Below are 12,714 nucleotides of genomic sequence, written 5' to 3'. Positions count from 1 at the left end.
CTACCTTCCTTTTTTTTTTTAATTCCAGTCTGCTCTACTCATTACTAAAGTCATTGACAAAATTTTTAGTGAACAAATGTGGTTAGTTAAGACCTCAAAGCAATGAATAAATTGGTTTTATATAATGCAATAATTGAAACATAGACCACAACTTATTTTAAAATATAGGAGATGTTCTTTTGTAAACATTTAAAATAAGTTATCAACAACTGCTTTAGGAGTTTTAGTTGGAAAATTCAAAGTAAATCATGGTTTTACATTAAGTTTTTTAGAAGCTTATGAACGGTTTGTAGATACCTTTTTTGTATGTGTCTGACTTGACTTTCTTCTCTTTAGTTTAGTCCAATGGTGAAAGGCTCCTTGCGATACATGGTCTCTACTGGTGCAGATGGAACTGTTTGCTTTTGGCAATGGGATACAGATTCAATGAAATTCAAGTATGTAAATGGATTGCTGATTAAATCTGTTCCATGCTATATTCTATTAAGTCAGTTGCTTTTAACTAGCTAAAAAGAAGTTTTTGTTGTGATAATAAAGATGTTGTGAAAGTAATCTATTATGTAACTATTTTAAAGCACCATTGCTAACTGTACAAATTTATGTTCTTCTGTTGTCCTGGGAGGTTAGTTGGGAAATAAATTTCTTGCTACACTGAAAGTGTATATAGAACAACTAGATTGCTGCAAACATAAATATGTTGGGACAGCATAATAAAGCTTTTTGTTTGTGTTGAGGTTTCAACAGTTGTGTAGTTTTAGGATGTCTTTTAAAGAACTTGCATGCAGAGTATGTTCAGGGTAGGTTTTAATGCTCTGTATGTGATTGCTGGTTATTTGTACAAATAAACAATTAGATTATTACCAGAAAAAAGAGATCTGGGATGATCAGTGTTTATCTAGTATTGTGCCATATGATGGTAGTTGGTATAAAATTATCCATTTTACATTAAAGCAGCTATAAAAATTAAAAAAAATTCAGTACTTTAGAAAGCAGACAGTTGTTTTGCCTTTTAATTCCTACTTGTGATCTTAAGGTAGTTGAATTGCAGCAAAAACTATCAAAGGCATAGCTTCATATGAAGAATCTTTTAGGGCTGTAAGTTGTAGGAGAAGTGTGTTTAAACTGGATCCTTAATTATTCTCCTAAAATTAATTTAGAGGCCTTTAAGAGATGTAAACATTGTTTAAAGTAGTTTAAGCATGGACTTGAATTTAGCATTGCTAGGTCTCAAAGCAGCGTTCTTAGGATTGAATCTCTGTACTGTGTATCATTGAAACAAAGAAATGTTCTTTAACTGAAGGTGTCAATATTTCCTTTGATAAAAAAAAAAACAAAAAAAAACAAAAAAAACCCAAACTTTTGTAAAAAAAAAAACAACAAACCGCTTTTGTTAAAAAAAAAAACAACAAAAAAACATGTTTGTAAGTGGCACAGTTTGATGGATTTCTCCTCAATGTATTTCGTATTATCTACTTTCTGTGAGATTATGGCCATGTCAACTGGAAGAGTTTGTACGTGACTTACAGAACAAGAAACCAGTCTTTTAAATCATCATGTGCACTTTGCTGCAAACTTTTATTTACTTTATAAAATGTTACGATTATGCACAGTGTTCTGCAGTTATGCTATTTGGTAGGCCTTATTTAATGTACTATTTATTGATTGTAATTTGAGGTCAAGAGTTCAGTACTTCATGGATATGTTGTGCGGGGTGTAAATCATACTTGCCAAAAGATGAGTGAGAATAAACCTTCTTTGTCATGTCATGTTATCCTTGCAAGGTAATAGCATCTTGCAGAAAATGTCATAAGCTGTATGGACTTCAAATACCATTTGTGTATGTGTGTACACTAGTTTTGAAAAGTAAACCTTACTGCTTATCCTCCTGCACAAGATTTACGGAAGTTAGTGCATGTATTTAAGAAGTACCTGTTATGTAGATGTTTGAAGAAGCATACCTTTATTTTGTCCTGTTTCAAACATCTTTTCTTTTTAAGCAATCGGCCGGTGAAATTCACAGAGAAACCTAGACCAGGTGTTCAGATGCTTTGCTCTTCATTCAGTGTAGGTAAGTCACATACAGTTTGAGTTTAGCATTGTGATTTATTGTCTTTCCCCATAAGCAGTTGTAATACTCTGATGGTGACAGCTTTAAAATACAGAAAACCAGCAGCTGTGTAGTAAGCAATTGTATATATGTGTACTGTTAGCCTATGACATTACATAATGTTACTTGCCTTAGCCAACAGTTGAAGGCTGTTGAACTAAGTGATACTATTTCCCATTTGCCATTGGTGATTTTACAGAAGTCACCTGGTGCTTGATTACTTTACATTCATCTTTACTGGGTTTGGGTGTGAGGTTTTAGTTTGGTTTTCTGGGAATTTTGTTGGTTTTTTTTTAAAAAAAACCTCTTAGTATAGCGTCGGGGCAAAATTAGTTCTCGAAGATACCACAGTGAACAGCAGTGGAAGTGGTTACCACCAGTAGCAGGAGATCCTGATTCTTTGCCATTTGTATGCAGAGATGTTCATAAAGATCCGTTCTTAAGAATCCACAAAAATACTTATAAATGTGCTTCTCTCCTGGCTTGTAGTCTTCTTTCTTTCTAATCATGTTGATGGCTTGTGGGAAGGCTTACTGGTACTGGACACTAGGAACATTAGAACAAACTTGGCAATTGCAGAAATAAAATAGAAATCAAGCTGTAGCTTGTTAGTGTTGTCAGGGAATAGCCCTGGGTTGGTTTGGGTTTGGGGGTTTTTGAGGTTTTTTTTGTTTGATTTGTTTTTGACATCACTTTCAAATGCCAGTAGGCAGCTCGTAATATTGCTGCCCCCATGGTTAAATACCAGTGTACTTAGACTGGTTTACTTACACTCCTACCCAGTTTTGAAGCAATTTAAATGCCCCAAATGAGACACATGTTATAGTGAAAGAGTAAGCTAGGTCGTTATGTTGGTGACTAGAAATATTCCCCATAACCAATGGCTTCTGTGTGCAGTTAGAGGTGTTAAATGTTTCAACATTCTTCTAGATACATATTGTTAAAACTTTGTAACACTGACTGTGACTTTTTATCTCTACTATGATTGAGAGTGCTTTCTTGGGCAGGAGGGGGACTTCCTTCCATATCTGTATGTCAGTGAAGGAACATTAAAAATGTGACACTCTTAAGATTTTTTTTTTTTAAACTCTTCAGTTTACTTTTGTTAAACCAAGCATCTGAGAAATGTTGGTGATGTGTTTAGTTTCTTATGCTGTTGCTTAATTATTGCATGTTTTTTCTTACAGGTGGTATGTTTCTAGCAACTGGTAGCACTGACCATGTCATCAGGATGTACTTTTTTGGCTATGAAACACCTGAGAAAATAGCTGAATTGGAAACTCATGCTGTAAGTAAGATTGTTAAATCTAATAATCAGTTATTTCAAGCAGTATTGAAGTTGCAAGTTAATCTCAGAATGGTTTTGGTTGAAAGAGACCTGAAAGATCATCTGGTTCTAACCCCACTGCCATGGGCAGGGACTCCTTCCACTATACCAGGTTGCTCAAAGCCCTGTCCAGCCAACTAATATTATTAGTGGTTTGTAGTGATGTTCTTTTATTGAGTATTTTTAGAACTTATGCAGAATTTCAGCCAGTCATGTCAATGTAATGACCATTTAAAAGGCTGGAATGTATCAAGATGATACTTAGAATTCTGTCTTTCCAACTGGATGTCATACATTTATCTAATTCTAAACTGGATGGTTTGTTCTGTTGCTTCCCTCTGATGCAAGTGTACTTAGCCACCTATATATTGTATGCTGTATACAGGGAGTAGATAGGCTGAAAATGTGGTGTTTATTATCTGAAACCTTTTGTATCAAGTGTTTAAATGGGATTGAGTTTCTGTAATTTTGCTTGTGTTCATCTTGACCTTTACTCACGTTTTCAGTGGCTGTGCAAGCTACTTTATGCTTCCTGCATAATAAGTCAGCTTGCTGGTTTAGCATTATTTTCCCATGTGCTTTATGTAGTGTGTGCTGTCTGTCTTTACTTGCTTTCTTGATACAACTTATACCTGTTAGGAAAATAAATTCTCAGATAAAATGCTCCTATTTTATATTCGTGTACCTTAGTCTTGTGTACCTCAGACTTTCCCTGCTGTGGAATCTTAAGGGAAACTTTGCTTATGTTCGTGTGCTGAAGGTTGGGTCATTTTTTTTCAGCATTCAATACACAAAGAATCTTTAGTTTTACTATGGAGAATTTAGACCTCGTTGGACCCTTACAGGTCTTTCAAGGGCAGCTCTTAAAATACCCATCTTAATTTTGTTTGCCATAATATGTTTTCTCTTTAACAATTTATGTCACAGTGATAAGGCTTGATCAACATGTATTTTTGATGTAGAGAAGACTTTCAGATGAGAAGATACCTGAGTGTGCCATTCACTTTTCCTGTAGTTCATATTGTGATAAAAAAAATAATTGTATATTTCTGAAGGAGAGTATAAGTAGGAGTGGGAACAACAGATTCCTCTCAATTTAGTTGGCTTAAGATATTAGAAATATATACTCAAATATTAGTTAATTGGCTGCCAGGTTATTAATGGACAGTTACTTTATCTGTCAGTCATTCATATTTAATTGGAACTTTTTTAAAAACTTGCATTTTAAATGCATTAGCAGTTAGTGAATTCTGGTATTTGTTGGACTTATTTCACCTTGCAGTTAAAATTTAGAAATTATACAGTCTGCAATTTTTTCATTGTTTCAGATTTTGATAAACTCAGATTTGTGAATATGAAAAAATATGAAATCATATTTTCTGTTTAAAAATAGAATTTCTAACGAACTGTATTTTTTTTACAGGATAAAGTTGACAGCATTCAGTTTTCTAACAGTGGTGATAGGTATGTTGAAAGATGCTCAAATGTGAACAAACAATACATTATTTGGAATTAAAAATGTATTATTGTTCTCACCTGCAGTTTTCCAGTAAGAAAACTCTACTTGAAACTTAGAGGGGAAATTTGGACTAATCCAGGAGAAGACAATTTTCAGCTGCCTTTCTTAGCTTTCTGTTAATCTTTGTTTGGCAATGTCTTTAGACTGGCTGGGGTTTTATTTACCTAGAGGAGTAGTTTTTAACATACCCTATATACTTGTGGCTTCATAAACCTCTTCTTCCCCCTTCTTTCAGTATTTGACCAAAATGGAAAACGGAACAATGCAATGTAAATGATGTAAAATCAGTTTTAATCCTTTTCATTTTTTCCTAGCATTCTATTAATTTTTAAGGAAATTGATTTAACAGAATTTTACAACTGTTTGGGGGGGAGAGAAAAGGGGTAGTAAGGGTGAAATGTGTAAATTTAATTTGTAAAACTTCACCTATCTTTCCAGCACAGAATGGAATAAAAATTGATCTCGGATTTGTCTATCACTAATGAAGATGTGGATTTTAGCCTTCAGGGCAGACTTACACTTGTAACCTTAAGTTGCAGCTTTTTTTTTTTTTTTTTTTAATTGGGATTTTTCTTTTCTTGAAAGCCAGATAACTGTTACCAAGAACGCTGCAGTTCAGAAAAACTCTTTCCTGGGCTAATGGAAAAAAAGTTAATGGACTGGTAACAGCAAAGAATTCTCTTGCACAGAAATTGAAGATTTCAGTTCTAACAATCTTCTACTGTAGTGTTTTAAATTGTGGTGGTGTGTAATTAAATATACTTAAAACCAGATTCGTTTGAAGATGAATTAACAATCTTTTAAAACTTCTTCAAGGTTCATAAGTGGCAGTAGAGACGGAACAGCTCGAATCTGGCATTTTGAGCAAGCAGAATGGAGGAGTATATTGTTGGATATGTCTGATCGATTACCAGGGTATGTGAAGAGTTGCCTTTTTTTTTTTTCTTTTTTCTTTTTTTTTTTTTTTCATTTTCATCTGTTGTACTAAGCCAGAAAGTTTGAAAAACTCATCAATATTAAGATGAAGTAGTGTGGTCTTTGGGGAAGATGAAATGAGTGTTCTGGTCATTTAACAATTTGCTAAGTCTGTGCAAAGTCTAATTTCAGTCTGTGCTTGACTAAATGCATAAATATATATATAGCTTTCAAATGTTCATTGTGCCAAATTAATTGTATTTCCTTTGTTATGCGGAAAAAAAGTTACTAGAAAGTGTGATAGATCTCTATCTGGATTTCAGTCAGACACCTGACTGTAGAAACATGTTTAAGATTGGTAAAAATAAAGTAGATCATAACCTCTTTCTGGAGAGGTCATGATGGATAATAGGTGGGTTTCATCAAGAACTGATCTTGCTGAACTATTTTAATTGATTCTTTTGTACTTGTTAAAATGTGTATTAATGAAATAAGATGGTGGCACACAGTTTGAAAAGTTTCATTCCAAATTAAAATCAGAATATTGCGTGGCACTGGATAAACATGAAGGATGGTTGACTTACAGAAGGCTTAGTCAGCTTTTGTAGACACCAGCCAGAAATTAATTTGTGGGTGATTAGATGAGAGGGGGGAGCTAACACAAAAACCCCTTGGGTATATGAGGTGATTGAAGGGTGATTGCAAGCTCTTCTTGTGATACAGCCATGAAAAAAATAATAAAGTGGTTTTACTAAGTGGTATTAATATGAGATCTTACTGGCATCTTTCTGGGTTAATATGCACAGTTGTAGTTGTATGTAATTTTAGAGTGTCTTTTTTAAAACAGGATACTGGTTGATGTGGAATATAGATAATACTGTGTGAAGCTGTATTTCAAAGAAAGCTTGTTCTTTCAGTTGACTAATGCTGAGAGGGAGTGTTATGCATCCTATAAATGTATTTTGGGAAGAGAAACGAGGAGATGGATTGACGTTAATAGAAAATATTATCTTTAACATATATATGTTGGGAGTCAGAAAAAATGTTTTTTTGTAGAGATTAGCTTCTGAAACAGTTTCAAAGTTTTTGATGGTAAAAAGTCCCAACTTTTTAAAGAGATTATATTATGTCGTGGTTTAAGCCCAGCCAGTAACTTGGAACCACACAGCTGCTCGCTTGCTCCCCTGCCCTCCCTTCCTTCCCCCTCTCCTGGAGGGATGGAGAGGAGAATCGAAAGAATGTAACTCTCATGGGTTGAGATAAGAGCAGTCCAGTAACTAAGGTGTAACACAAAACCACTACTGCTACCACCAATAATAATAATGATAAGGGAAATAAAAAGGGAAGAGAATACAACCACTCACCACCTGCCGACTGATACCCAGCCTGACCGAGCAGTGATCTAACCCTTCCGGGTAACTGCCCCCAGTTTATATACTGGGCATGATATGCTGTGGTATGGAATACCTCTTCGGTCAGTTTGGGTCAGGTGCCCTGTCTCTGCTTCCTCCCAACTTCCCCTCCTCCCTGACAGCATAAGCCTGAGAAAGTCATTGGTCAGAGTAAACATTACTTAACAACAATTAAAAACATCAGTGTTGTCAGTGCTGTTCCCAGGCGGAAAGTCAAAAATACTGCACTGCACCAGCTACTAAGACGGAGAAAAATGACTGCTACTACTGAACCCAGGACAATGTTTTATTGTAGAGGTTAGCTTCTGAAAGAGTTTCAAAGCTCTTGATGGTAAAAAGTACAGCTTTTTAAAGAAATTATGTTAGCAGTTTTGATTGTAAAAGAGACAAGGCTCTAAAAAGCCTTTTTGCTTTGCGTCTGAAATGGGAAAGAGGTTAGCATGTCCTGTGAAACAAGTATGCTAGAAATCCAGATCTGCTTTATAGTTGATTGCTCCAAAAAGAATGAAGTTTATGGGCAAGAGTTTCAAAATTAATTCTTAACTTCCCTATCCTTGTCTGATTATTAACATGGGGAAACAGGCTATTTTCCTGTGCTTTGAGATTGAAATGGGCAAATTAAAAATATCTCATCCTCTCTGATTCTTTAAAGTAGTGACACATGTTCAGAGGAAGACAAATTTATGAAGCCTAAAGTAACCATGATAGCTTGGAACCAAAATGATAAGTATGTTGTTACGGCTGTGAATAACCATCTGCTCAAAGTTTGGAATTCCTGTACAGGGCAATTGCTTCATGACTTGGTGGTACGTAATTTTACTTGCTTTTTGAAGTAGATGGTCTTCCTAGAATTGCAATGATATGTGTGCACCAAGTTTGTAACTAGATCTGATTTGTCTTGAAAGCTTTGTATGAATGATAAAGTAGTATAAATATATGAAAGTATATATATATATATATATAAAGTAGTATAAATGATATGAATGATAAAGTAGTATAGTGTTTGTTAGATTATTTAGTTTTGCTTTTTTTTTTTTTAATAACCGAAACTAGCTGTTTCCTTCTGGATTTGAACAATCCTTTTCCTAGCTTCTATGTTGAACTTGCTTCTCGAATGGAATAAATAAGTTTTTTATGCAGTAACACTTGTCCATTGAATAGTTTGCTGTCCTTTGGCAAAATATCCATATTTCTAGAGTTCCTGCTTGAATCTAGAAAATCAGTAAATTTCAAATTATAGTCTTTCTGACTACTTAGAGGTATGCTCTACTTAGGTGCCACAGGTAGCAGTTGAGATAGATGAAATATGAATTTGGAAAAGTCCATATATTCTTGGGGGCAGCATGTAGGGTTCTAATTTTTCAAGAGTCTGAGTGTGAGAAGAAGACAGTACAGTGCTTTAGACTCTACTGTAAATATCCTGTTGATGTGAATTTATGTCCTTGTGTTTGCATATGATATGCAATTTTAAATTCTAGGGGCATGCGGATGAAGTATTTGTCTTGGAGACCCATCCTTTTGATTCCAGGATAATGCTGTCTGCGGGTCATGACGGCAACGTCTTTATATGGGACATTACCAGAGGCACAAAAACAAAGCATTATTTTAACATGGTAAGACCTTTTATAAGCACCGTTTCTTTTCTCAGTGCACAGTAGTGTGTTCGCATATTAGTTTAAACAATTGCACCACCACACACACCCACTGCTTGATTTTGTAAAAAAGACACCAAAAAACAGCTATCCAAAAAAATCCAAACCAAACCAGCATAATTTATATTTTTTTTATTTTTTTTTTTCCCTGGAGCTTTTACTGTTGAATATCTTGGTTCTCTTACTGTAGGTGCAAAGTGATCAAGAGCCAGTTTTAACAGTTTAGTGTGGCAGAAAAGGGCCAACATTGCTTCCTTTCTCTGCTCTCAGCTGGCCACTTCTGTTCTCTACCTTGGATCAGGTGCCTCTCACTGAACCTTACACTAACCTGAGCCAGTTCACTGATCTTCTGCAAAAGTATTCCTCACTTCCACTGCTGCTATCCTGTAGGGTTTCCAAGTTGAATTTGGTCAGGGAGGTCTTAATAAGCTTCTGAGCCAAGGAAGATGAATTGTAAGAATTTGCCATTAGGTGCAAGGATTGTGAGGTGTAGGGGGGCAGAACAGGACTTTACTTTTTATTACAATGTCTGAGCTTTTCAGACTTGACCTTCGGTCTGTGAGGTGTGGTGAATAGTGACACCAGGGCTTTTCTGGTCTTTGTTACGGAAGATCTTTGTGCACCTCATTCATAGTAGCTGTTCCCCTTAATTGAAATGAAGTGTTACCTAAAAGAGTGAAAGGTCTTGGTTTAGACCATTATTTCAAGTGTCTTATGGGCAAATATTTGTATTCTCGACAGCCTTAAAAATTGTAATATTATTACCATAAGCATTAGTGGATTGTTGCAGTTCTTCTTAAGAGCTCCCATGACATTTACTCCATTTGACAACTCATGATTAGCACTTTATAAAGTTTATTTTCTTTGAGGCTTAAGTTACGATCCACTGTTCATATTAATTTTTTAATATTTTTTTCTTGTTACAGTCAATAGTGAAGTGATTTTGTTCTTTAGCTTTAAGATTCCCTGTGCTTTTCTTGAAAGTGGTTTAGCAAAATCAGTTTACATTAGCTGCAATTTTATACAGTATACTAACAGCTAAAAAACCTCCAAAAGCCTCTTTTTTTCTTTTTTTTTTTTTTTTTTCCCCAATAATACTGAGTTTCCATACCCGTTAGTACATCTTTTAAAATTGAATGCATATTTTTAAAACTATGACTTAGGAGCTTGCATGTCAAGGGGAAAAGAAATAACTGAAGTAATGAGATTATTTGTACTTTAAAGGAGATATTTAGGAGGTGCATGACTGCTTTTGATAAAGTAATTAGTTTTTGATATTGCACTATCATTTGTTCAGAAAAAAAATCTTGAGTTTCTTTCCTTCAATCTAGATTGAAGGCCAGGGACACGGTGCTGTTTTTGACTGTAAATTTTCGCCAGATGGGCAGCATTTTGCATGTACAGATTCTCATGGGCATCTACTGATATTTGGTTTTGGCTGTAGCAGGCCTTATGAAAAGGTAAGTTTAGCTTTTAATAAGAATTGTTTATTTAAGCTTCTAACTGAAATTAGATTAAGTAAATCTGTTCCTTTAAAACATCATATGTAAAGGGTTTTGTATGGGTATGGGATTAAAATATAACAGGTTCCTTGATGACTGAGTTCTCTTGTATATATCGTCCTGGCACCGCAGAAACAACCAGTATCTTAACATTCCCTTGGGAGTAGCTGCCAAGAACTTTTCTGGAATACATCTTCCAGCCAGCTAATTTGCATGTTAATTATTCAACCTCAAAATTATTTTTATTTCTAATTTCTGAAAATAATTTGGTGTTTAAAGATTGAAATGTATCACTGTCCTGGGTTCAGCAGTAGCAGTCATTTTTCTCCTTCTTAGTAGCTGGCGCAGTGCTGTGTTTTTGACCTTAGTCTGAGAACAGTGCTGATAACACACCAGTGTTTTTAGTTGTTGCTAAGTAATGTTTACCCCGATCAAGAGCTTTCTGAGTCTCATACTCTGCCAGGGAGGAGGGAAAGATGGGAGGAAGCAGAGACAGGACACCTGACCCAGAGTAGCCAAAGGGGTATTCCGTACCACAGTACGTCATGTGCAGTATATTAACTGGGCGAAGTTACCTGGAAGGGCCAGATCGCTGCTTGGGTTGGGCTGGGTATCGGTTGGCAGGTGGTGAGCACTACTACCTAATTGACAAAACAGCATGCTGGTTGTATGTCACGAATAATTTGCTGGTTTATTTCAGTTAGTAGAATTTACAGTTCTTTAGGCCTTTCCTTATTCAAACCCAAATTTGCTGCAGTAGTTTGATAAAAATAAGCAAAAATAAATATTCTTCCAACGCTGTGGATTTTGAAATGTTAGAAAAATGGCTTTTTTGAATCCATCAGTATGTTTCTTTTTTGTTTTGATAAATACATGTGTTTGGTTTTTTCAAAATGGCTCTTAAAAGTGCAGTTCTGACCTATGCTTTTCTTCTTTCTTAAGTTGCAACAGTAATTCCATGTTTGGCATTTTAAAGATTTTTTTTTTTTTTTTTCTTGCTCTGTATTCTGTGCTGAATTTTTTTTAAAAAAACCCAGATTGAACGGTGCTTTGAACTACCTGGTTTAATGGAAGGTGTGCCTACCCATGGCAGGGAGGTGGAACTAGATGATCTTTAAGGTCCCTTCCAACCCAAACCATTCTATGATGAAATTGAAACTTGCTCTTTTCATCCTGCTCATCACTGCTGGAGCAAAGATACTATGGTCTAATACATATGTAACCATTTTCTTTCAGCTGCGTGAATTTAACAGACTGTTTCAGTTACAGCAAAAAATTACTGGTGGACATTGCATAATTAAGAAAGAACTTTATTTTGAGAGTTTATGATGAACTTCAAACAGTGATTTTCTTGCATGGAAACCAGGGAAACCTTTTTCTTAAGTGTGTGTGTGGCTTTAAAAAATAGAATGAGATGTAAAATATTTAAGTGTAAAGCAGTGCTTCTGCTTTCAGTTACCTTAGTTCATTGTTTTCTAAAAGCATTTTGCTGCCTGCCAAAGCACCAGCAAAAAATGAGAGTACTGCAACACACATGCAGGTTAATTGTAGCTCTGCGTAACTCTTCATACTGTGAACTTGCCCTTTTTTTTAATTTTAAGGGGATTCTGGATATTTTACTGTCACTTGTTCTTCTCTGCTCTTTAGCATACTCTTTTTCAAATGGATAACATAAAACTTAATTTCTTTCTAGATTCCTGATCAGATGTTCTTCCACACTGACTATCGGCCACTTATTCAAGACTCCAACAACTATGTTCTAGATGAGCAGACTCAACAGGCTCCTCATCTCATGCCCCCTCCCTTCTTAGTGGATGTGGATGGAAACCCTCATCCAACAAAATATCAAAGATTGGTGCCAGGAAGAGAGAACTGTGCAGATGAACATTTGATTCCTCAACTTGGTTATGTAGCAACAAGTAAGAACAGTATCACTGAGGACTTAAATCCAGAAGTGGGAGTTACTGTAGTAATTCTCAATGGAAACAGAGTAGATATGACATGGGTGATCTAAAAATACCTTTGTTTTCCAATATGCTATCTATCATGTTCACTAAAGATGCTGAAAGGTCTCACAGTGAATATGATTTTAAACAAGCTGAAAAAAAAAAAAATTGATTCTTCAAATGGATGTCTTAATTCTGTCTGCAGGCACCGACAACAAACTGTGTTTAAGTTGTAAACTCTGTAAATGTCTTATTTGGAATAAGCAATTGGAGTAATATCTGGAATGGTTTTCATTGTGTTTAGTTGTAGAACATGTCTCATGGTGATGTGGAC

General features: G+C 35.3%; 1 protein-coding gene across 7 annotated transcripts in view; it reads left to right on the top strand.

Moving 5' to 3' along the window:
• Positions 1-12,714, top strand: part of BRWD1 (bromodomain and WD repeat domain containing 1) — a 58,809-nt gene that overhangs the window by 8,751 nt on the left and 37,344 nt on the right. For 5 of the 7 annotated variants that reach the window (XR_013956367.1, XM_080612383.1, XM_080612387.1 and 2 more), the window contains exons 9-17: positions 337-437; positions 1,998-2,068; positions 3,295-3,395; positions 4,858-4,898; positions 5,770-5,868; positions 7,933-8,086; positions 8,759-8,893; positions 10,264-10,392; positions 12,128-12,353. Coding sequence is in view for 6 of the 7 variants with exons in the window: in XM_080612383.1 (XP_080468509.1) it covers positions 337-437; positions 1,998-2,068; positions 3,295-3,395; positions 4,858-4,898; positions 5,770-5,868; positions 7,933-8,086; positions 8,759-8,893; positions 10,264-10,392; positions 12,128-12,353 (1,057 nt within the window). In the remaining variant the exon portion in view is untranslated. The remainder of the gene's footprint in view (positions 1-336; positions 438-1,997; positions 2,069-3,294; positions 3,396-4,857; positions 4,899-5,769; positions 5,869-7,932; positions 8,087-8,758; positions 8,894-10,263; positions 10,393-12,127; positions 12,354-12,714) is intronic. The other 2 variants (XM_080612384.1, XM_080612385.1) reach the window with 2 other exon arrangements.

The sequence above is a fragment of the Psittacula echo genome (genome assembly GCF_963264785.1).
Source record: "Psittacula echo genome assembly, chromosome: 3".
Classification (NCBI taxonomy): Eukaryota; Metazoa; Chordata; class Aves; order Psittaciformes; family Psittacidae; genus Psittacula; species Psittacula echo.
The sequence above is the reverse complement of the archived record's forward strand: the minus strand, read 5'-3'. Positions and strand labels throughout refer to the sequence as shown.